At 39.0% G+C, this 23,531-nt stretch overlaps 2 protein-coding genes across 2 annotated transcripts; one reads left to right on the forward strand and one right to left on the reverse strand.

The window, feature by feature from the left end:
- Positions 1-9,306: 9,306 nt before the first annotated feature.
- LOC147142349 (adenosine receptor A1-like) lies at positions 9,307-16,584 on the forward strand. Its single transcript, XM_086040524.1, has 3 exons — positions 9,307-9,912; positions 13,404-13,698; positions 14,823-16,584. Exons 1-3 carry the CDS (start codon positions 9,584-9,586, stop codon positions 15,207-15,209), a joined length of 1,011 nt encoding a protein of 336 aa, XP_085896650.1. The 5' UTR covers positions 9,307-9,583; the 3' UTR covers positions 15,210-16,584.
- Positions 16,585-18,289: 1,705 nt separating this feature from the next.
- LOC147142350 (uncharacterized) lies at positions 18,290-22,379 on the reverse strand. The gene is made up of 4 exons (XM_086041909.1): positions 22,129-22,379; positions 21,022-21,140; positions 20,157-20,381; positions 18,290-19,352 (listed from the first exon to the last, which is right to left on the reverse strand). The coding sequence occupies exons 1-4, from the start codon at positions 22,268-22,270 to the stop codon at positions 19,320-19,322; spliced, it is 519 nt and encodes a 172-aa protein (XP_085898035.1). The 5' UTR covers positions 22,271-22,379; the 3' UTR covers positions 18,290-19,319.
- Positions 22,380-23,531: the final 1,152 nt, after the last annotated feature.

Consider the following 23,531-nt stretch of genomic DNA (forward strand, 5'->3'; position numbering starts at 1 on the left):
TAGGATACTGTACACAAAGTGGGCCCCAAATTATTTACACCTGCACCATTTAATAAGATCCAACCCGCTTTATTATCTTTATCTTATTGAAGGGCTGTTTTAATATTTCAGTCAACGACATGAGAGGTACATGCCTTTAAATGCAGGTTCGATTCCCGGGCAGTGACTCGTTGAAAGAAAATGCCGGTCCCAAGGCCAGATAAATGGAAGGGTTGCATCATCCTGTGAGTTACTTTCTGTTATACAATACTCTTCTACATCACGGCAAAATGCAATCACAACAATAAACGTTAATTTAATACCTCCCTGACACTGTCAATCAAAACTGAAGGGCCATCAGAATAGTGGCCAGTCACTGTTGCTTTTTGTAGTGGTAGAGGCCATGAAACAACATTAGAGACGGCTGGCCATCTGCCAAATGCTGCTTAACCATTAAACCAGAATAATACAATTATTTGTCACTATAATTTAGCTAGATTATATATTTTCTTCTTCTCATTACAAGAGTGAAGTCATGCATCTCGGGAGGCAATAAATCATGGAGCTCCGAGACAAATATACAAGTTGACTTTTTATAATCATAGGCTGAAAGTTGACATCCCTATAATTTATAGGGTAGGTAGATTATACATGATTTAGAGTATAAATCATGTATAATCTACCTGCAGAGGAAATAAGTGATCATTTAAAGAAAGTTTTCTCAGTGTGTGGTTTGTGTACCACTGGTAGTCCCCAACAGGTCAGAGAGTAACCTAGTGGGTGAATTTCCCCAATTATTTTCCATTTTATTTTAGAACAATTCCTGAACTTTTTATTTGTTGAACCATTAAAGTTTCAACAGTCCATTATATTTTATTGGGAGTTGTAGATATGCCTATGAGAATATTCACAGGCTGGTATGCCCATGGTTTTGGATATTTGTGGAGGCGGCTGTCCACTTAAAAAAATCAAAAATATTCTTTTGTCCACTGTACATGCAACATGACTTTTTTGTTTTGCTTTTTTTTTTTCATCTTTCAACATCTCTTGGCAATTGATGCTCATTGTTTATCATTTCCTTTAAAAGATCGAAATTTAGATGAATCGCTCAAGTCAAATAACATTTTATTTTGAAACTCACCCCCGCACCCCAGAGTGGCAAAGTAGCATCCATTTTTTCTGGTCGTAGTAGTGGTATATGATTGACAGTTGACATTTTGCATTCAGCGGATACGCAGACAGCATCGAGAGCGGAAACAACGGCCAAATTTTTCACAATTTTGAAGCCTCATGTCATTTGATCTACTTGTTCAAGTTCCAACACTCTTTTCTAGTTAAATCAATCAACATTCATGACGTTGTGTGGCAAAAGTGGAACTTATCAATGTGGTTCATGATATATACGCACATGGTCATCAGTGATTAGAGCTGAAGAATATACATGGCAAAGTCACCTCTCAGGCACCTGCACAAATCACTGAACCTAAGTGTACATCACAAAGTTAGGGGTTTGCACACAATTTATTGTTTTTAATGTTGCATATTTAATTATTGTTTCTGTAGATGGATAGCTACATACAATAGATACTGTAAACACAATAGATACCTATGTATCCACAACAACACACAGTGTACACGGAACAAAAATTTGGGGGTTCCACTAGGTGCTTTTCATTGGATAGTGGCAATAAAAAATAGAGAAAAAAAGCACTGTGTGGCAATCATTTATATTTCAAAGACAACCACTGTGTAATTTCAAGACAGACAGATCTTTGTCGCACCACCGGAATTCTAAATCCGCTACCTCCACTGTGGGTGAGAGCAAGGATGCGTGTCTCCTCTGTTTATATCCCAGCGCACGAAACACCTCGGTGACCTGTCAATCAATCTCCAGTGTCACGGACACAAGTAAACAACACAACTACCGATGTGAGGAAAAGATTTTCCTCTGGTGGAGCAAGTGGGCTGCTTACTAAAAACGCTCACCGTGAAATATGCTCTAATCAAATACATTGTCTGAAATTTCTAATCAGCTTCATTTTGCATTTCATCTAATCAGACTAATTAAAACGGAGATTAATGATTAGCTCCACAGCAGCATTGTTAACTTGTGATTATTTATCCCCCCCCCCAATCACCATTTGAATCATGTATGCGATGTCAAGGAGGAGCTTCTTTTTTTTTCTCCTTCAACTAGATTTAAAATAACCATGTCCAGAATTTATGGCAGAGAGTGGCTGGAGCCTGATGGCACTTGGTGCAAAATGGGTCGGCAGTTCAAAGTAAGAGTAAGAATCTTTTAAACAACATTTAAGAACATTATTACAAAACTGGCATTATCATTTCAATATTTTGGACTTTATCCTGTGAACGCTGAGTGATATTTTCTTTTCTGAACTGTTGAGCAACACACTTAATTATGCATCTTGGACCGATGTGGTCTCTAGTGGGAATAAATCCCCCCCAAAACACATTCAAGTTTACATTTCTGTGAATGTGAAACATAAAACAACCCCGTCAACCTAAGGCAGCATGTTATCTCAACTGGAAAGCTGAGAAGGCTAACAAAAGCAGGTCTTAAAAACAGTCTTCATTCCAGAATTATTTATTTTTTATAATATTATGTCTTATGTAGCCATACTAGTCTGAACACGGTAGTCTGAGTAATATTGTGTTTATGGAATATGAGTGAAGCAGCAAATATTCTCAGTTTTTTATCCATCTCAGGGGGCGGCCATTTTGTCACTTTCTGTCAACTCAATATGATATCACAGTTGCTCAGTGCTCGGGTAACAGGTAACCAATCGCGGCTCACCTGTTTTCTGAAACTGAGCCATGATTGGTCGTTACCTGAGCCCTGAACAACTATGATGTAATTTTCAGTTGACAGAAAGTAACAAAATGGCCGCTCCCTGAAATGGACAAAAACGGGTGGATTTTAATGCTTAACTCATATTCCAAAAACGTAATATTAATCAGTATGATGTGTTTAGACTAGTGGGGCTACATAATATTGTCAAGAATTTTTTTGGGGTTGACTTCGACTTTAAGATTACACTTTGAGAGCTAAATGGTAATATGCCCATAATTTCCCATAATACAACTCAAAATCTCCTCCTTTGCTGGTAAATTCCTTTCCAGCATCAACATCATATTCAGGTGATTAAATTTTTTTTTTTTTCGGGCAACACCTCAGCAACACGTTTGACAGCTGCTGCATGAGGATGAATACCACGTTTCTCTAGAAGAGCTCAGTCCCACAGGAAATGGCGGGATGATCAGTCACCATTGTCAAGCTGTCACTCGATGCAATCTAATGCACTGCGTGAACTGAATGTTTGGCCTATTTTCTCATTGTGGCTTTTAGAAATAAAGGAATAGAGACATGCGCCCCCCCAGACACATCGTTACCACCACTTGCACAATGTAATGAGATAGAATATGAGAACTGTATCAGTGATGTGCCGCATTATGCTGATATAGAATATTTTGGACTATTAGGCAACCGAAATATTACAACACATCAAACTATAACTACTATAATAAACATATCATAAAAATCCCTCTGATAGTGCCAATCAAAAATTTGTCGCTCAGCCACGCCAATATCTTCATTTGCGGCAGTGTGCCACAATGATGAAAAAAGTGCATAATTTGATTATGGACATCGGTGCAAAATTTGGTAACGTCACATGATTTCACACCCTGCTCGAAAATGATACATTAATATGCATCGGTTTCCCGCATTTTAATCATGTGTAACTGATGTGTCAGGCCTCCAGCCGCTCCTCCTTGAGCCCTGCCCTTGTCTGTGTTTGTATGTGTCGAATTGTAGAGAGACAAGTGGAGCGGTGACCTAAGTGCAAGAAATCAACATCAGTTGCATACTTAAGCCAGCCCGGAATTCCACCTTGTCAACAGATCAATTTATGCTGTAATCAGTTGCATCCAGTCTACGACAATACCCCACATCGATTCAGAACCCCAACAGACCACTATGAATACCTTGTGATGCCTTTTCTTTTGGGTTAACAAACTCTCCCGCCATATTCAAAAGCCTTGTTAATGATGTCCTCCCAGACACGTTACAAGTTTGTTTTCATCTGCCTTGATGACATGCTCTAGAAGCTCTTGGAACAAACTCTTTGTGAAAGCTGAGAAATTGGACTTTCACATCTTCAAAACCACATTCCTTAGTTACATCACCACCAAGGTGGGAGCGGCGAATGAACGCAGCCAAGATCACTACAGTCTCTGAGAGGCCAAGATGTGCTGATCGCAAGCAGTTGCAGTTTTATTGGAGATTCATCAAGAATTGCAGACACATTGCAGCTCCATTAACTTTTCTCACCTCCTCCAATAGTCCATTCTACTGGTAGGATGATGCAGGCTCCGCCTTCAGTGACCTCCATTGATTTTCTGTAGCATCTATCGCAGCAGCAGCCCGAAAATCATAAAATGCACACGTGCTGCTTCTTCTTCTACTTCTTTATCAAAATGCAATGTGAATATGTCTGTCAATTCAACAAAAAGCAAGGCAAGGCAGTTTTATTGATGTGGCACATTTCCCACACAAGGCAACTCTGTGTAGGCAACATTGACAACATTTAAACACATTAACAACATTTAAACACATTAACAGAAAACTTTAAGAACTTTTAAAAGTAAAGTAACAAATAAATAAAAGTGGGATTCTAAAATACTTTATATAACAGAAAAAAATGTTTAGAGGACCTTAATCAAAGGTATGATTAAGGTTGAGATTAAAAACTCAGTAAATTAAACCAAATGTATTCCCATTGCTGGCTTGATTACTACACACAGTTCCGTACAGCCAAGATGACTTCTAAAAGTTAATATTCATCATCACAAAAATATAAGACATTTTAATAGTCATGTTATGAATGTGTCCCCCAGCGCATTAAATCATTTTGAGGCTACACCGAACTACTCATTTTATGTGAACATTTTCATGAGAATGTATTTTACCGCCTTATCATACCACCATGGTAAGGTTTATGCATTTTATTAAACCAGCACAAAATATCCTGTTTTTCACATCTGTTGACCTCTGCAGACAGTAGCATTCCCTTTTTCATTAAGTATAATTACATCAAATAAGATTAACGTTTTGTTCAGTCAGGAAACAATGTTTGTTCCTAGAGTTGTGGTCTGTGGTGGTCTACTGAGTAGTTCCCTCTAAATAAGGTGACCAGCAGTTCTATATCACTGTAAGATGCAACCATACAAAAAAAGCATTTACATGGTGCAAGTGCGCCTAATGTTGTGTCTTCGGATTGTAGGGCTTTAAAAGTAAACGTTTGGCTGAGCTCACAATGTTGTTTATTTTGTTCTTCCCTGAGGAGATCCGCAGTGCACACTCAGGAACATTGAACATTTCATCTTCACTCACGTTCTTGTCCAGCCTGAAGGTCAGCAAATGAAGTCCTCGTGATGCTCGCCTCATTTCAGCAGGGAAAACAGTTGCCTTCATTTGTGCATTGCTGCGCAGGGTTGATGAGGAGCTTGCGCGTTCTCTCTCCCCCCGAAATTATCACGCCTCAGCAGCTGCCACACAAATTCAACGCAGTCACAATGGGACCAAATGCAAGCTGGGGACGCTTTGTGTTTCATTTCGTCAAACACATGACTATTATCGGCGCCGAAATGCAATAAAACAAACTAATTTTACTCTTGGAAATATGAAGCCGGGATCATTACCCTTATTCGACAAAAATATCACGCATGCTAAGGCATAGATGAATCATTTGCCATATTACCTAATGAAAGAGAAGATGGCCTTTTAATTTTGACAGTTCATTTATCATCTAAGTCGTGCTCTTGACTAAAGTCAAAGTATTCTCAGTAAATTTACCAGTGATTAGCAGGCAGCTAATCACATTGAAGCGGTTTTGCGTTCAAACATTGGCTCAAGCCATTCTGTGTGGCGTTTGCATATTCTCACATTGCTTGTATGGGTTTCCTGCCACATTACAAAACCTTGCTTTTTAGGCTAATCGAAGAGACAATATTGGCCGTATTTTTACTACACTTTATTATTATACTTATCATATTAATATATGGACATTTAGGTCCCTGGTTTTGTCGACAGGCGCACCTGTGCTCGGCGCACCTTCATTTTTGTACCGCGGCAAGTGTAGTTTAGCGTGTTTAGGAATTCGGCAGGCCACGTTGTACCTCGCTGAGCTTTCCGGGAAACCGAGGGCGTTTGCATCCATCTCAGTGGGCCGCCATTTTGGCCTTGTACCGCCCTCTGGTGTCAACAGAATTTGGCATCCAAATGCCGGGCTCGAATTGCAAGCGTCAAGGCTCTCCTGTTTTCTGGGTTTGACCATGTGACCAAATGGATAAAAACATTCCTTTTAAAATGCTATGCTAATCACTGTTTTCGCAATTATAAAGACTGTCCTTGTCCAAATACTTCATGACATACAGGTGCCAAACAAACAAACAAACAAAAAAACAACAACAAAAAAACTAGCAAATTAATCGTACTTGACTAGATGAACTTTTTGGGGGATAGTCAGTATTGACTGTAGTGAATCATTTAACATATTGTCCAGTTTCAGGAAAAAAAGCTTGGACAATTCTGGACGATCTTCACATACACATGGCGTTTGATAGAAGTGTAAAAATGTGTTATGCCCATTGACTTGGTTGATTGCAAACATAAACAATATCTGCGTGATTTGCAACACGGTTGGCAGTAAACTGCTGACATCAACTTTATGCTTCGCTAGAATGATGTGAATTAGTTTCTTTTAAACACGCATCAGATGTTATGACTGCCACGTTTACATCTTTGACCGGTTTGTGTTGCTTTGAATGACCTGAGGTCTGGTCGCAAGGCGTTTTCCACTGGGAGAAACATTTGGGGATTAATTATTATGTAACTCTGCTGAGAGGGGAGGAATCTGGAGGGCCATGAGCTGCCAAATTCAGAGTAAAAAATGTTACATGCGGACAGGTGTGTCTATAAATGGAATGGTTTGAATGAGCTCAAAACCTGGCGCCACAATGTTCCCATCCATATGACCCGCAATTTTATTTGGTGTTTTGGTTGCATGAGTTTAATTTCAGACAATACAATGTGTAAATGCATTGGTGCCAGCAGAAGAAATGATGTCTCAGCTGAAGATGCAGCTTCAAGTTGTGATGAATTTCCAACATGAAGATCTCCCAGCCTTAATTTATCTAAATTATAGGAGGTTATCTTTGAGACATTTGAAAGTAAAAGAAGATGCTTAAACACAAGCAAAGAATGCAGGTTCGAAGACACCTTAATTCTTAATGACTGTAATATGTTGTTATTTTATTATTGCAATAAGGCTCCATGAAGTTTTGTATCCATTTATGCAATGCAAGATACGTTTCATTAATTATCTGTTTGTTTTGTTTATGTAATTTTAATTATTTTCTGTTGCTGTATTTTTATTACATACAATTCAATATATTTTCAAGAAAATATAAGGTCAACTTCAGCGGTTTTTGTGTGTGTGTTTGTGATGACAACTCAAATTTTTAAAAAAAACTGTCTTTTTTAAAATATATTTTTCATGAAAATATTGGTACAACTTTAATGAACCATTGTGTTTTAATTGTAAATACAGTATGGATTGAATCTCGTGGCAGCAAACAAGAGGCAAGTTTGTCTTCCACTGGCTCTTCTCTGACTAATTTCAGCGATGTGGTTGAAGCGAATGTAATCTTGTGGGCTTGAAAAAAGTAAGGGATGAATTCCTGACAAATGATTGAGCAAGTAGACACACATGAATCATTCCCGGCACAAGGACCTTAACGACAGTCAAGGTGAGGGAAAGGAGACTCTTCATCAATCATCTTCTACACTGACTGTAATATTCTCACTTAGGTGTTTTGTTTCAGGCTCTTTGGGAATCTACGACAAATATCAAGCCTCATTTGCTGTACGTAGACAATAGTAATGGAACACCTGGCCATTGCAATGATGTTGAACAGACAATTACTTAAACTGTACAGACTGGCAAAGCAGCCACAAAGCTCAAGGTGTGCTTTCATGTTGACTGCCGAGAGATACACAACTTGAATTCATTTTAACGATGCCTATAAAATGCCACTAGTTGGCAATATGGATATGCAAACTTAATTACATGTAGTCAAGTCAGGCACTCACAATAGTGAGCAGTTTGAGTAGTTTATTTTAATTGCATTTATGCGTGGAACGTCTTCTAAATAGCCCACAAAATAGACAAATGTTTTGTTAATATCCCTGTTAAATTTGAATAATTCAGAGAAATGATCATGTTGAGGCTTCATTGAAAAATCAAGCTTTTCTCTTTGCTCTCAGAAGCTGTGGGCGTGTCCACTGAATTGATGTTACTTTGCCCAGCATCTTTATTATGCCGACACATAGCATGATGTTTGAGCCACGAAAATATATCCGCTTAAAGCTACCGGTAGCTATGCCACAGGGTCATCATGGGACTTTTTCACTCTTTAACAACAACGCGCTTTAAAGCGTCCATGCTAACGTGAAGCCCCTGTCCGCGCGATGGCTGTCAAGTTGGACTTAAAGAAAAACAAATCTCTCCCCTTCTCGCTCTTACACCTTTCACTGCATGACAACCACCCACTCACAGGTGACAACGAGGCACTCTAAAGCGGCCATGCCTACAGACTGTCCAAAGAGCAGATGTATTTTCGGGGTACAAACTGTAGCTAGCAAGTGCATGTCACAATTGTGACTGATAAATGTAAATACCTGGAAATAAAAGCTGAAATGTTGATCCCTTGTCCCATATTGATCTTTTTAGTCTTTTAGTCTTCAGTGAACCTCAGATGGAATGCGGGAGAAGTACCTGGAAAAAACCCTTACGAAAACAGTGACAACATGCAAACTCCTCAAATAAGGCCAGGGTTATTGAGACTCAAACACCAAACTCACACACTGAGAGACAGAAATTAACCACTCTTACATCGTGCTGTCAAAAATGATTGAATAATAATAATAATGATTCTAATAATTAATAATAATGATTTAAAAAAAGAGTATCTTGCAGTAAAGGAACAAATAACCAAGGCATGAAATCTATGCCTATCTCTATGTAACGTGACTTTGTAAAAGAATAGCTCAGTTTCATAAATTCCAGTAGACGATTACTTCACAAGAAATCATATATCACAACAGACATACACAAACGTCAAACTGCTAGATATTGGGCAACCATTAAAATGACTCACATTTACGCAGAAACGGTGTGAGCAACTGTAAAAACGCGTGCACTTGATTTCGCTTTTTTTTTTTTTTTTTTTCTCAGGGCAGAGTGCGAGATTTCAACTCCTCTCTTGTGAAAGGAGCTTTTTGTGACTCATTCAATATCAGCCGGGGCTGCGGGAAGCACTCTCCCATTTTACCTCCAACATGTCCTCGCAGCATGTGCAGAGCAAGTTTGGCGTGCGGTGCGCCACAGAATGAAATCAAGCGGACACCTCAGCGGGACAAAGGATTTGTGGGGTCTACTTAAGTGAGTGGGAGGTGTGTTATGTTCCAAGCGCAGGAGTGTTGGAGCTGCTCCACTCCTCCTCCCGAACAGTCTTCGCGAACATGTCTTGGTCATGGATTGTCTACACTGGCATGGAGGTGCTCATCGCCGTCTCGTCGGTCATCGGCAACGTGATGGTGGTGTGGGCCGTGCGCATCAACCGCTCGCTACGGGACACCACGTTTTGTTTCATCGTCTCGCTGGCCTTGGCTGACATTGCGGTCGGGGCTCTCGTCATCCCCCTCGCCATCACCATGAGCATCGGACTCGAGACTCACTTCTACAGCTGCCTGGCGGTCGCTTGCACCGTGCTCGTCCTGACGCAAAGTTCCATCCTGGCGCTTTTGGCCATCGCCATCGACCGCTATCTGAGGGTCAAAATACCCATGTGGTAGGTAGGACTCCACTTTATGAGCACATGTTTGTCACGGAGGGGCAGACGCCTTTGTGTCAGACGCCCCAAACACCACGTTGTTTCATTTCCATCTCATCGTGCAATAAAAGAACAAGGGAGGTTAATTGCAATTGCCAAGGCATCATGAATGGGGTTTGTCATTTCAGCGCCATCTGAGCGTCATTTTCATTGAACCCGAGTGCAAAATTATACTGCAACTCCTCAAGCAACTTATAGAAATGAACATGAAAAAGCACAACATGTGAGCTAAAAAGGAGAAGTACAAATAAAGATAAATATAAAGCAAGGGGTTGTATGAGATCTGCAGTACCAGGTACCTGTTAGGGGGATGCCTTTCTTGGGTGCAACAGGCTTTTATTTGTACACATTTTTTCACATCAAAATGTATTTACATTTTTATGTTACTGAGAGTGCACGCTGTAAAAGCTGGGCTTAAAAACAAGGGAAAAGGAGGCAATGAAATGAGGAATATATGACTTAATTTAAGCAAAATTATCTGCCAATAGAACTAGTACATTCTTGGCAAGATTTCTTACAAGTAAACATAGCCAGCCTAAATACTGCTTTAATTGGTGTACTAGTTATATTCTAAATGTGCATATATTCTTTATCAGCAGCTCTTTGCTTAAATCCACAAAGTATTTGTTCTAAACAAATATTTAAAACATTGCATGTACAGTACTTGTTTATGGGACTGCCATTTTAAGGTATTTCCCTCTTGCTACAGGGCGAATTTGCGAGAATGTGATGTATGTTTGCTAATTTATGTCCACTTTATTCATTAAGAAAAACACTACGCATTCGATTTCACTACATGTACAAAAGTTAGATAATAAACCATGATCAAAAAGGTCATGATGCACTTAGTGAGTTGCGACACGTTTCGAGTTCTTTTTGTGGATCCCTGCAATGCTTTTACTGCTTTCTACACTTCCTCTGATGGCCGCTATCTCAGCCATGGTGTACACCATGAATGAAAAAGCTCTCAAAGCTGTCATCTGACACAAATCAACAGCAGCAGGCAAGGCGCTACCTGCTCGCGCTACCTGCTCTGCGATGTCCCTTCTGGTCTGCAACGGAAGACGATCATTGCCTTTATGTTCATGAATTATTCGGTTTCATTCTTATTGCACTAACAAAATATTAATCAGAGCGCCATGTTTTGAGTATTATGTTCCCTGTGACTGACTGGCAGTCAGTGTAGTAACTCAGCTCTCACCCAAAGTCAGGTGAGAAAGGCTAATGTCTGATGAGGACAAACTGTTTAAAAATATGGATGGGTGGATGGATTGATCAATATTATTAGCAAGACCCTTCTCCATAACAAAACAACGATGTGATAGATAGTAGTTAGCTAATGTATGTGGAAATCAGTAATGCTGAAGTTTACAGAGGTACAAAATGCTACTGTACGCAGGTTGGAGAAAGGTGATGAGAAGAAAATGATAAGAAACCTAAGGAGACTCTTCAGTGAGTAATACAATACACAGTGTAATTAGGTATCGCCCCCATTTCCTTTAGAAACCTCGACAGGTGCCTGGTGCTCTTTCCAGTTGAGTAAATGAATGTTGTCTGTCACTATTAGTTTTGTGGGTGACCTATTGCAAATGTTATGGTTTGGCTTCGCTCTACTAAAATAATCATAGTGAACAGATCTGGGCCGGAGCCATGGTTGGGCCTGGGTGTGCACAGGCCCACCCATTGAGATTCATGAAATATATACTTTTAAATTTTTAGTAAATTTATTATTAACCTCCTAAGGCCCAAGCTGTTTTTTACATGCATTTTTTTAAATTTCTTTTTGCTATTTGGGCTTATTGGAACCTAATTAGAATCATCTTTTAGTTTTTCTTGTATTGTATTGTACTGTATTTTGTATTCCGTATTTTGACTGTAGTATGTAATACTCTTGTGAGACCACAAGATGGCAGTGTAAGTGCCCACATATGTGTCCAAAACACCCATAGTTCCACAGTGCACACGCTTGTGGACACAAGAGCTAGAAAGTGCTGTCCATGTATGTGGCCACTAAACCTTAGGAGGTTAGATTATTTTTGAATTTGTGTTCCTTTGTGTGTGTGTTTTTTTAAATTTTATTGAATATTAAGAATGGCATAATTGTGGTCTAAGCAAGACCTGAACTTCATATTATTCAGTTTGTCATTTTATTTGAATACACGATGTGTCGGGACAGGAGGATTGTGCTCAGTGAGAGAAATATTCAGGCCCACCCTGATTTTTCTAGGCCCACCCATTAGGCCCCTGGAACAGATTCAATTGTAATGACTACTATATTGCAAAGTGGCTTTTTTGTAAAATGATGCCATCCAGGAAAACAAAACAAAACCAAAAACAAAAAAACAACAACAAAAAACCTAATCCACTTCAAGTTTTCCCATGTGACAATAGGCCTGTGACATTCTGACAAAGGATGCATGACTGGTCAATAGGCTCATGCTGGCTGCTTGGTGGCTTGCATAATTTCTCAAACTGGCAACCGGCGCACACAAAAAAGACCAATAGACATCATTCTCACGACTTCAACGCAGTCTGGATTTGAAATGTAGTCTTATCTGACTATTTCTTACTGTCAGGGTTATTGCTGCAAGGTTTGTTTGGCTTTTTCATGCAGCAGTTACAGTGAATAAAAAAAGTCTACACACCTCTGCTCATACAGTATGTCAATTTTGTTGATACAATAAAAGATAAACAATTTAAAAACTTTTTTCCACCACTATTGTGACCTATAACCCTTAGAACTTAACTGAAAAATATTTTAGAAATGGCAAATATAAATAAACCACTGAGCTAATATTGTTGCACAAGTGTGCTCTACTCTATAACTGCAGCTATAGCTGTGTTCAGACGTAACCAATCACATTCAAACTATGTGTGCATTTTTTTTCATGAAACCATGACTGTTGTGGATTGTTTGATAAACAATTACTTCTCGGCCACGTTGTTTGCTTAATATACTGTGAAAGTAATCGTTTTGATTGACATTGGTTGACTGTTAGAATTGAATGTTCTTTAATTTTAGAGATCAATTATACATTTATTCTTTAAATATGCAGTTAATATATTTAAAAAACAACTTGTGGCAGAGTATCAAGGTGTCTAAGAATACTGTGTCAATGTGAAAATGGCAGAAAAATATTTACCCTTGGTATGGGGGTGGCCACAGAATGACAAGAGGTGGCCATGGCCATCTTTGGCCACCCTGTAGCTCCATCCCTGCCAATATGCTGTATATGCCAGTCCAATATGTTTTGTATGAAATTCTGCTAAATTGCGATAGCTAACAAGGAACAATAATTTACGCTACCCCTGATACTGGTCTCTAATGCCTTAGAGAGAAGAGACGATGGTTGCCAAATGCAATTGCAAGGGCAACAATTAACGTACTGTAACTTATTAACATTACATCAACAGTTCTAAACACGTTGTCCTTTCTCTTGTAACCATAGCTACAAACGAGTAGTGACTCCTCAGCGAGCCGGCTCGGCCGTGTTGCTGTGTTGGCTGGTGTCCATCTTAGTGGGCCTCACACCTATGTTTGGATGGAATAACTTACAACATCTCCGCGACAATGGCTCCCTTGTCAGCGATGACCTCGTGGTGAAGTGCCAGTTTGAGACGGTCATCAGCATGGATTATATGGTCTACTTCAACTTCTTCGGCTGGGTGCTGCCGCCTCTGCTTCTCATGCTCATCATCTACGTGGAGATTTTCTACATGATTCATAAACAGCTCAATAAGAAGGTGAGAACATGTTTCTGAAGGCAGATCATTAATGTATTGCAGTCTTCCAGAATACACTAGAGCTGAGTATTTCGTCTGTCCGCCTATGACGGACGCCCGTTTTGCTAACGGTCGACGAATGATGGGGAAAATTTTAAAATAGCATCGTCGGAAGCCCCTGTACTTAATCTGTCTTTCGTCCACATTGCATCTTCAGCCTATTTTGGCTTTGATGGCCGCGGCGCACGCGGTGAGGAAGAATAGTGAGTTGTTGTTGAGTTGTTGTTGCTTGGGGGACAGATTTGAGTGACGGACCAGGCTGTGAACAGGCTTCCATGGTGCAGAAAGTCACTGTGAGTCACTCATTCTGTTCAAATATCGGCCAGCGGGGCGGGAGGGTGCTATTTGAGTTTGCAGTCGGAATTGCTGACGGAAGCCCGTTTAAAGTCAGAGGCGGACCGGCCTTTAAGCGGGTATCATGCTCCCGCCCCCTGAAAAAAAGGGAAATGACGGACGACGGAAAGGTACCCACGCTGCAGACGGATGACGAATAACGGACGCTCAATCTTTAGTAAAATGCCCAGCTCTGGAATACATTAGTCAAGAGTACTAGTAACTAGTAGCCAATACACCTTCGTAAACCTAAAATGGGAGAAAATAAGAAGTTGCCCATTTGCAACAAAGGTTTTTTCCCAGCTAATGATTGTATGGTTCAATTCAGTTTGGCATGCATTTTATTGCATTTGCAGAGGCGCTTGTAGAGGGTGGAGTGAGGTACAACAGTGCTTAAAAAATATTAGGCCAGCACCATCCATTGTAAAGTGCCCCAAATGAACAGCATAGGTATTTACAAAACTGTTATAATGTTTTCCCTTTTTTTCCCATTTTTTTTTTTTAAACAAAACAAAACAGGTTGTCTACTAAATGTATTAAACCATGGGTGTCCAAACTTTTTCGCATGAGGTTCTTCTACATAAAGTGAAATGGAATGACACAATTACTACTTTAAAATTATTTGGCTAAAAATGAAAAATGGATGGCGGGCCACAAGTTGCCCCCGTGCCATAGTTTGGACATCTCTGTGTTAAACAGTGTGTACACACAGTTTATATATGGTGACATTTTGGTCCCTTGTCTCTGTGCAGGTAACAGTGAGCCATGCAGACCCCAGTCATTACTTTGGCAAGGAGCTCAAGCTTGCCAAGTCGTTGGCTCTTGTTCTTTTACTCTTTGCTGTTAGCTGGCTTCCCCTTCACATCCACAACTGCATCACACTTTTTTGCCACAAATGTGACAAACCACCGAGCCTCATTTTAATCGCAATCCTCCTAACCCACGGCAACTCCGCTGTGAATCCCATCGTGTATGCTTTCCGTATTAAGAAATTCCGCTCAGCCTTCTGGAAAATTTGGAATCAGTATGTCCTTTGCCGAGGTCCACTTGGCCAGCTCCCTCAAAAAGGGAGTCAAAGAATACAGAATACTGCGAGGAGGCTGAGGCACAACGATGACGACGATGACGATGATGTGTGAAGCTTGGGCACTATAACATCCGGGATGTGTTTGTTTTTTTTTTGTTTTTTTCCAAAACTTGAGGGATTACAATTAGGACCTTATTTAAAGGATGTCTGACGGATGAAAACTATTGAGTGTCTATTCCATCCACAGCGCTCCATATAAGCATAAACTGAAAAATCTGACTCAGATGGGAATGTTTTTGTTTATGTCTCAACCAGCACCACAATTTGGTGATGATGTCATATGGGATACGGGGCTTACCGTCAATGTGAATGACTGTACAAACATGATAGTACAGTATTTTTCACTCTCTTTTGTTATAACGTTTTTTCCCCACAGCAATTAAACTGTTGATCCACAACTGTGTGCTTGAACAGCAGGAATGTGGCACTAGCGTCAGAGAAATGTAACAAAATGATGACGGCCAAGCAGAAGAAGGACAATGATGAAGGAGAGATGAAAAAGTGAATGCTAAATGATGCACTTTGAGTTTGGCAAGCTATGTTCAGGTTGGAATGACCCAGTTGCCCGTCAGTCACATACAGTATGTCACATGCTTTTCACAGGTTGTGCATGAGCACATGGGAAATTGATTTTGAACACCATCCTTATCGTCCAAGCCTAAAACTTCAATTAATCTCTTAACTATACTACAACTGTATATCTGTCGCTGTGAGAAATACCGTGTCAACTGTCTCTCCCAAAATAACTTTTTGAGGAGACCACTTTTAGTCTGCACTTATATTTGTCACTGAGCAGATTGGACTCATCTCAACAAGTGTGAAGTTGTGAGAATGTGTGTGATGAAAATACACATTGCAGAGCTCAAAATGATTCAGATCCTGTCTTAATTTGGAGTTCAAATAAAAGTGTGTTTTTTGAATGGTTATCTGCTGGCTGGAAATGACACAAGGAATTGATGAAAGACTAAGAAGTGAGACGAGATGCTTTTTCTTTGCTACATTTTGAAAGTGACTCATGTACCTGACAATTTTGGGGAAATGCAATCTTTTGGACTATTCTGAAGAATCCAATGCATAATGTAGATCTTTATAATCAGCTATACATTGATAACATTGGATCCCTTTATTGAGAATGAATATGAAAAATGTTACAGTTGCGTGCCACTTGTGTCATTTGTGGCAAAAGATACCCATTCACTGTCACTGAATATACAGTAAATTCATGAGTTTAAACCAAAATGTGGCCAATTGATCAATTCTGGTGAAGCTGTGTATTATTGTATTTGAATGTTATTATTTATTTGTGGAAACAATGCTGCATAATGATATCACTATATCAGCCAATAATGCTAATAACTACCCCTCCTAACACGTTAGCCTTATAATAAAGTAGTTGCAGCTGACTCAATAAACACCCTTGGACACTGTATGAGCAAATACATTTTTCCTAATGATTGCTGTAAACCTCTGAAGACAAATGCAATATGTCATCTGTGCAGTTTTTGATCATTCAGTGCAGCATTTTAAACTGAAACGTGAAAGTTACATTCATTGACACTGACAACAAAATGATCAATTATTCAACAAAGGTTTGGTCAGACAGCAATGTGTGCACATTTGAATATGCGGCAAAAGGAGAGTGGATTGGATTTGAGATTATTCTTTAGGGTTTTCATTAATACATTAAGTCCCAAAAGTGAAATGACTATATTACAGCATTTACAATCTTGTGGCTTTGGAATCTTTTACAAATAAGAGTGCTTGAAATTGAACTTGTGCTTTTTCTAGGTAACAAAGCTGTTTTTGCCATGTGCCTTGTAATTTTTTTTCTTTTTTTAATGAGCTAGCATGTTTCCTACTTAATGTGCCAACCACCCTGATGTGTTTCAGTGTTTGCGCAAATGGCCAGACGGTCAGTTAAGTGTGCAAACAGCTTGACTACCTAACACACAAAGAAATACATTACGCTTCTCGTTAACAGCCGAACAAATGTCTACCGGTATATAATATTCCATGTGGAAAAGGAGATTTTACATTCCTGCCTAATGTGTGTGAGGCTTCACAGCAGAATATAGAATAAAGGTAAGCAAAAGTCATGAACTTTCTGTCTAACAGGGGGAAGACAAAGTTGCCACATATAATGTAGTTATTTCTTTCCACTGATAACGCCACCAGTTACTTCTGCTTTCACGATCACGTTTTTATGATAGAAAAAATACAATTATGTCCCCGTGGTATGAAGAACACATTTACCTACTACCTTGTGATGCCCTCTGCTGGCTGTATGTCACTTATTCAAAAGCAGTGGTTGTAGACTGGATTTGAAAAGAAAGTTTAAACAGACTGTATGCATAGTTACAAGCTTCACTAATGTTTTAAATGTTCTTTTGTTTAATTCAGTTATTCTTTTGCATACAACTACAGTCCACTTACCAGTGCCACTAGTGGTACATACTATACTACACGTACAGTACAATACTTTTGAGGATCACAAACAGCCATTGCCAAGCTATTTTTAATACTTTTTTTTTTTTTTTTTTTTTACATGCAAACATTAGTTTCATGTTTCTGTGTCAGACACATCGACTGTTTATAGAGTTAACATGAAGTGCTTCCATGTATCAAATGGGCTACTGTACAACACATGGACACCATCATCCATTTTAATAGTTTGCCCTTTGACTGGAGCCAACTGTTTTGTTTCCTAGTTCTCATAATTGTATCGCTTTATATCCTTTGGTGTTTATTTTTCCCATAGTTGCTCCCTTCCGCTGAATATAATCGTCATAAAACGGTATGGGCTGGGAATGCTTTTTTGTGGCTTTAACCCACATGAATGGGAGTTAAAGAAGAGTAGAAGGAAAGCTGGAGGCAATACTAAAGTATGTTGAAGATTTGTTTATGGCAGTTCAGCAATGTGAGTTTAGGGAACTTCTTAATCACGCATTTCCTTTGGCATGACGAGAATTGAGGTGGCAGAAATCCCCCCCCTAAAAAATATAAATTCCTTATAAACAATCATTTGGTTATAAGATAAACACTTATAGCTAAAGACTCAAAAGGGAAAAAAATATTATTGGGGGGACAGACTTCAATTGTTTAAAACAGCTATAAAGCACACAACACACTATGACCGATAGATGTACATTTATTTGATTGTAAACGTACAGTGCAGGGATCAAGACTGCAGAATGTAATGCAGACATATTTGTTCGTAAAATAAATGGATACAGTGTGCAGCCGTATGCATATATGAAAACAGTGCCTTAAATAAATGTATACACCAGCGTTTTTCAAAGTGTCATGCACACCTACCCTGTTGTGCGCCGCCAGAGCACTTCAGGGAAGGGCAGAGGTTTGAGAAAAATAAAGAGGAAACCAGTTTTAAAGCTAACCACTGCGGATGTTAATTGCATAATCACTGATCTTTGCGCGCAGTGATGAATTAGCAAAGTCAAATAATGTTCACTTGAAACATAATGTCTATTTAATTTAATTAAATGAATGGTGTGTGTAATATCGTGTATATGGTCAACTATATGTATATTAATATACATATGGTGCCTGATGTTACTTAACCATGTGTGAATCACTTCAGATATGAACAGAAATTTGACATCTATGATGCATTTTGTTTATGGCTGTAAAAGATTTTTCTACCTAATAAGTAACATCACCGTAAAAACTGTATTTCATGTACGCTACATATTAGCTAGCATACTGTAAACAAATTTTTACAAAATACAACTTTCAAGTATTCATATTCACAGTTTAAAGTCTAATTTACCTTAGACACTTAACCTCATTCAACACTGCTGGGAAGAGGATACAAGGCTTTGTAGAAAAGTGCATTATCAACATAATTTGAATAACAACCTAATTTTGGAGGAATATTAAAGAAAACACAATGTTTTTTTAATTCAAAGATCTATAATGAAATACCGGAAGTTAACAACGGACTTAACTGTAAACAGAGGGTATGGCATGTAAGGTGGCATGGTGCTAAATTTCACATCATTTGTGTCTAATTTTAATTTCTTCTTCATCGTCATCATCATCTAATAAATGCCGTTTGAGATTCTTTGTATTATTGATAATGTGGCTCCAGAAGTGTTGTTGGTGCAGCGTTGTTAAGTACGTTTCCACCTCCATGAAACATCATTCAATTGTCTCTCATATCCTCTCTCACTCTTTCCTGCAAGAAATCAAGCAAGAAAAACTCAAACATGAATACAGACGGAGTGCATAAACCCACATTTAACATGCAAGACACCCCCCTCCCCCCTAGACGAGCAGTTTTAATGTTAGCCAACATGCCTTATTTCACAGATCAACGTGATACTAATAACTTTGAACTGGAAAAAGCTGGTATTACCCAGTTAGGTACAGTGAACCCAATATGCTGATTATTTCTTCAAATCTATCCTATGCTCGGGCCAAGAGCAATTAAAGCATTTCTTTAGAGCCATCTGGTGGAATCTGAGTTGTTGTTTGGTTTATTACTTTGATAATTCTGCTTCTCTCCGAATGCATCTACTTACAGTATAGCCTGTGTAGTCTACTTTGCCATTAACATTTGCCTGTATTCCCTTCCTATTAGGTGCAAAGGCCAAAAGGTGATTTTAATGACTTAATACCGTTTGTGTGAAGTTGTAGTGCACATATTTGCTTTCCGATGTGATTTGTCAGTTGTCAGTTTGAGCTCGCATGTTATTCCGGCTAGTATGCTAGCAAATACTATTAATAGGCCTCATTTGAAGGTGATTTGTTTGTGTTGAATAATTCAATACAATAATTTATGTAACATGGCTTAATGACTGCCCAAGCCATTTCTGAACATCTTTGGGAAACAAGAACAAAAAAAAATAAAAAATAAAAAAAATAAAAATAAGATGCGGATTACTATGACCTATGAAAATAAATGAATTAATTAAAAAAGGCGGTTTCGCGGTCAACTGACTTTCTTCAGCATCGGAAAGACAAAAATAAAAACACTCACCCAGCCACCTTGCTGAGCTACCCACGTGGCAACACGGTTGTTTAGCAATGTGGTCACAGCACTCTGGGCTTTGGTTTTCAACTCGGGGCACGATTTCTTCACAAAAAGCCCGAAGGCAAAACACACTTGAATGAGTTGCATTTCTGGAGCCACATCAGCAGCCCTCTGAGAGATTTGAGTCTGCAACAAGGCATCCACACTACGGCTAAAGGCTCCCTCCATGGCCTGGAGAGAATGAAAGTACCATATTTCTCAGAAAGAAGACATTTCTAAGGCATCACATCCACAAAGAGGAACCCGATTAAGTGCTGATAGAGAAGATCATTTTTGCTTTCTTGTTGTCTCACATTACATCTATACGTAGAGAGCAGTAAGTTGTGTGTAAAAACTTCTCTATATAATAATCAAAATGATTTGTAAGTATGAGGGAGAGAAGGCAAAGAAAGTGCATTGGATTCCAGGGGGACTTCAAAGGGGAAAAAAAGACAGACACCAGTCCTGGAACCTTTCTGACATCCCTTATACACATTTTAAAAGGTTCTAACTAACAGCTATGCACTGCAAAACTAATTCAAGTTGTTGGTGTTTGTCAAAGCTGTATTGTGTGTTTTTGAGTGATTTAATATTGTTTAGTTATCATCTGTGTGTATGCAGCCTAGCACAGAGCAAGCAGCTACAGGAAGTGTAGCGAGTGGCATTCAGAATAACAATTTTGTCATGTTATTGGTGATGACCTCAGCAAGTTTGCTTTAAAATACTATACAATTCCCATTATCGGAGTAAAAGTGCACATAATCCCCGTACCTCCCTGTAATTATTCTTAGGATTTACTGTGGTGAGTGGCAACAATGATTTGTGTGTGCACCTCTTGTCCTAATGCAAGCTTTAGGTCGAGCAGAGCAGCCTTAAAGTTTGCATCTTCATTCAGAGACTCAGCCACTTCTTTCAGTTTATTAGCTATTAGAACTGGGTCAAAGTTTTCTTCTGGAAAAGAAAAACAGAGTTAATTCGACAAGATTAGACAACAGCAAGTAAGAAACAAATGAAATAATGAGAGAGCGAGAGAGAGAAAGAGAGAGAAAGAGAGAGAGAGAGAGAGAGAGAGCGAGAGAGAGTGAGAGAGAGAGAGAGAAAGAAAGAGAGATGATTCAGGATTGCAACGTTGACAAAAATTACATTCTGAGTGAGAAGATTCTTACAGGGGCGTTCGTAACCTAGAAACGTCGTATGTCCGCCCCCCTGTGCGACTACTTGAGATAACACCTTTTATTTTTCTTCTGCAGCATATTTTTTTTGTGTTTTTGTGTCACCGTCAGAGAAGTATTAATTCAACAATTGTTAGATGTTTCTTGCCCCTCTGGTGTAGCACCATGTGATTAAAACAAATATCTCTCGGCAGTAACATTACAAATTGACAAGTCGATCATCATCGGACAGTTGTGCAAGTGTACCTAATCAAGTGACCGGTGGTGTGCGAAAACAATTGTGAATGGAGCGTGTGTAAATGCTATTCTCTTATTTTGGACCAGTGTAAAGGTAAGTATTTGAATGTATTTTATCGTGCTTATGTTAAGTTTCTTTTTCTGTCCATTGTTTGTCAACGTACCTTTGTCCTAGGAATGCATGACACGCCCTTCTTCTTTTTTTTTTTAAAATTACTGTCGCTCGCCTTCACTTTCGGTTAAAATTTGAGTACTGTAGGAGTTGAAAAATGTTTAAATACGGTGCTGAATAAATGTTCCTCTTTTTGTTCATAGTGTCGACTTTCATTTGAAGCAACTCTTTATCCAAACATTTGACGCAAGGCACAGTAGAGGTGGACCGTGGAAAATAAATGAGCTCTAGCTTTCACTTTAAATAAAACAAACAAAGATACAAACACATCTTTTCCAATTCCATCCATTCCATCCATCCATTATACAAACCGCTAATTTCAAACATCATAATTCTCTTCATATGAAACTTAATTTACCTTCGGCCACTGGGCCGTCAGTCTCCAGATCTTCATCGAATTGACGACTTTCTAATTTCGTCCATACGTCGTCCGCAAACAGACATTGAATGATTTGAATGGTTTGTCGCTCGATTTGTAACGATTGTACCGGTTTCGCCATTGTTTATCTTTGTGTCATAATGAACCAGAACAGCAACAGGGAAGACGAACTTCTTCTTCGTTGCTTGTGTAATGTGTACACCTGGTTCTGCTGGCCTCTACCGATTACCATCAGAACTTCTAACCTACCTCTTGTCCTCTCATCAAGTCCACTAATGTTAATTTTTGAGGCGCTTTTAACAGAAAGTCCTCACAAAAGTCTTCATATTGTTATAGAACACATTTATACACGTCTAAAATACAGACTCAATCATTTATATTTTGCTATCATTGCAAGGAATACAAATAAAGTAACCACACACACACACAAAAAAAAAGAATACAAAACAATCTAGTCCTGGCTGTAAAACGATCATTTCTAGTTCAACATTCCATTCAGCCATTAAGTGCATTCATGCACTCATGTAGTGCACTTTGTTATTTCATCATCTGTACTATCTGGATTAAAAGAAAAACAAGATAGGTGGTCATCCCCCTGGGGATGACGTTAAAAACTGATGGTGACACCTCTTAGAGGAAAATTAAGGTTGCGGGTGAGCTAATAAACAAATGAGTTTATTAACTAGTTAACAAATATTGTACATTGTACAAGCAATAAACCATAATTATAGTCCTTCGGGATGAGTCATCTCTTTTTAGAGTGGTAGTCAACAAACAATTACGATAAGGTCTAGTCTACTTTTAGTGCATGATCTACATCCGGTACCTCTTTTGCCCAGAAGGTGGAGCTAGCTACCTGAACATGATGTTATTTTGGACACCTTCCCACTCTGTTAAACACACCCTGTGCATACATGCTTGTAAGCAAATGGTGCACTGCAGAATGATGCCTACTCGCATCACAAGTGTGGTATGAGCTGCTAACAGGCACCAGGAAATCATGCTTTAGATTTTACACAAATTGCAATGGAGAATAATAATCTAAAAACCAAAACCAATATTAGATATACATAAATAGCGCCACTGCAATGTTAACATATGGCACAAGAACCATCCTTCATGAGTAAAACTCTGGGCAGTACTCCTGCAGTCCTGATAAAATGGCTACAGTATGTAGAATTTGGAATGGCATTTTGGACGAAAGAGATACGTTAACTTTTAATTAGTATTGAGAGGAAAGCAGAGGGGAGAGAGGCTTTTAATTCTTTTTCTGCTCGATGCAATTGAGGCAGTTTCAAAAGTCATGACATTTGCAGGCTATTTTTTTTTTTTCCATGCTGATAAATTAAGTGCATTCCTGTTTCTGTTTAGCTTTGTTTCTT

Source organism: Filicampus tigris, chromosome 9 (genome assembly GCF_054856515.1).
Source record: "Filicampus tigris isolate MCC_2025a chromosome 9, RoL_Ftig_1.0, whole genome shotgun sequence".
Lineage (NCBI taxonomy): Eukaryota > Metazoa > Chordata > Actinopteri > Syngnathiformes > Syngnathidae > Filicampus > Filicampus tigris.

Excerpts from the sequence above, each read along its gene's own strand:
- LOC147142349 (XM_086040524.1), top strand. The coding sequence starts at position 9,584 with ATGTCTTGGTCATGGATTGTCTACACTGGCATGGAGGTGCTCATCGCC. Across the intron at positions 9,913-13,403 it reads AGGGTCAAAATACCCATGTG|CTACAAACGAGTAGTGACTC; the intron begins GTAGGTAGGACT and ends TTGTAACCATAG. Across the intron at positions 13,699-14,822 it reads ATAAACAGCTCAATAAGAAG|GTAACAGTGAGCCATGCAGA; the intron begins GTGAGAACATGT and ends GTCTCTGTGCAG.
- LOC147142350 (XM_086041909.1), bottom strand. The coding sequence starts at position 22,270 with ATGGCGAAACCGGTACAATCGTTACAAATCGAGCGACAAACCATTCAA. Across the intron at positions 20,382-21,021 it reads AGCTTGCATTAGGACAAGAG|GCCATGGAGGGAGCCTTTAG; the intron begins GTGCACACACAA and ends CATTCTCTCCAG. Across the intron at positions 19,353-20,156 it reads TAGCTCAGCAAGGTGGCTGG|GAAAGAGTGAGAGAGGATAT; the intron begins GTGAGTGTTTTT and ends GATTTCTTGCAG.